Raw genomic sequence first — 1688 nt, 5'->3', positions numbered from 1 at the left:
TTCCCCCCTAACTGAAATTATGCCTTTTAAATTCGAATATAATTCGAATTTTGATAATATTTAAGTAGAAAATTTGAATGTAGTTTTTCAGTCATTTTGACAGCTCTAACACTCTGTCACTGGCTTGATTTGACGAAGGGAATCTGTTGAGTCTCAACTCAGTCACCCTGAATATTTCAGGATATTTCTATACATCGGTGTGAAGTTTGCAGATGTTACTTCAGCTACAGTGTTATCAGGCCAAGTTAAGCACTGTTATTAGCTTCCTGCAGAATCATGTGCTGGTGCCACCATACACACAAACTCCTCTCATGTTAGTCTGGATCCCTGATGATGATGAAGAGGTCAAAACTGGATGCTAACTGAGAATAGATTATAGAATCGGTTTTGAATATGAATGGCTTAATGTGACTCACCAGCTCTTCAGTGCATATGAAGTATTTGACTGCCAGCTTTATATCCATGGCTGTGTGATGCTGGGATCGTCAGCAGGTGTGGCTCAGTGTTCAGGCAGCTGGGTGTGTTTGTCATGTGTCTGCAGGGGTGAGGATGATCAACCTGTCGTACTCGCGCATCTCTCTGGCTGACATCGCACAGAAGCTGCAGCTGGACAGTCCTGAAGACGCAGAGTTCATCGTGGCCAAGGTCAGACTCTCTCACTCGCTCACTCACTCACTCACTCACTCACTCGTGAGGTCGTGTTCATCAGGGACTGAGCTGAAGCATGTGACCGTCTCTGTCTGTCCAGGCCATCCGTGACGGTGTGATTGAGGCCAGTATAAACCACGAGAAAGGTTACGTCCAGTCCAAAGAGACCATGGACATTTACAGCACTCGAGAGCCTCAGCTGGCCTTCCACCAGCGCATCTCCTTCTGTCTGGATATACACAACATGTCCGTCAAGGTACGAGAAACACCAGCAGAAGGGTCTTTGGGATTTAATGAATAATTACATCGATTCATTGGTTTGTTCATGTTACTTGAGACTGGACTACTTCAAGTAGTAAAGCATATAGTTCATTTTATATATACAGTATATACACCTATAGCTATATGTAGCTTCTTCGTCTTCTCCGTGGTGGATTATGGGAAATAATTGAGTGGGAGTGAACAGATGTAGGGCATATAACGAGTGATCTGAGTGCGGGGAACTGAATTCAGCTGTTTCTGTGCAGGCCATGAGGTTTCCACCAAAGGCCTACAACAAGGACCTGGAGTCTGCTGAGGTAAGCCTGACACACGCTGCAGAGCGTCTGCTGAGAGACGGAAGCTGACCCTGTCTGTGTGTGTTCACAGGAGAGACGAGAGCGGGAGCAGCAGGATCTGGAGTTTGCTAAAGAGATGGCAGAAGATGATGACGAGAGTTTCCCATGAGTCTGCAGCGGCTCACGTCTCTTGTTTGTTTTCTTCTTGTATGTTCCTCCCAGGTGCTTCAGCTTTGCTCTTATTATAATCCAGAACATTATAAACATCATCACTAATTCTCCAGCTGTGTTTGTTTTTTTCACCGGTGCATGCATCAGTTTCATACATTCATAGCAACGATGCGGTTTGCTGCAAAACATCTCAACTAAACATAATAGCGTCTTGTTAGAAAGTGTTGAATTGAGTTGAAAAGCATCGTCTTGCTTTACCAAATGAGCAGAATTCAAAATGTAAAGTGCGAATAATTTGGAAATGAGTGGAAT

The 1688-nt window shown here is 44.3% G+C and overlaps 1 protein-coding gene across 1 annotated transcript in view; it reads left to right on the top strand.

Moving 5' to 3' along the window:
• The window catches only part of LOC107703632 (26S proteasome non-ATPase regulatory subunit 3-like), a 13977-nt gene extending 12494 nt beyond the window's left edge, over positions 1-1483 (top strand). The window contains exons 8-11 of the mRNA XM_016506338.1: positions 542-645; positions 749-904; positions 1176-1226; positions 1297-1483. Of these exons, the coding sequence (XP_016361824.1) occupies positions 542-645; positions 749-904; positions 1176-1226; positions 1297-1374 (389 nt within the window). The 3' untranslated portion in view covers positions 1375-1483. The remainder of the gene's footprint in view (positions 1-541; positions 646-748; positions 905-1175; positions 1227-1296) is intronic.
• The last annotated feature ends 205 nt before the right edge of the window (positions 1484-1688 follow it).

The sequence above is a fragment of the Sinocyclocheilus anshuiensis genome, unplaced genomic scaffold, assembly GCF_001515605.1.
Source record: "Sinocyclocheilus anshuiensis isolate Anshui unplaced genomic scaffold, SAMN03320099.WGS_v1.1 scaffold1212, whole genome shotgun sequence".
Taxonomy (NCBI): domain Eukaryota; kingdom Metazoa; phylum Chordata; class Actinopteri; order Cypriniformes; family Cyprinidae; genus Sinocyclocheilus; species Sinocyclocheilus anshuiensis.
This window is presented reverse-complemented; position numbering and strand designations above follow the sequence as displayed.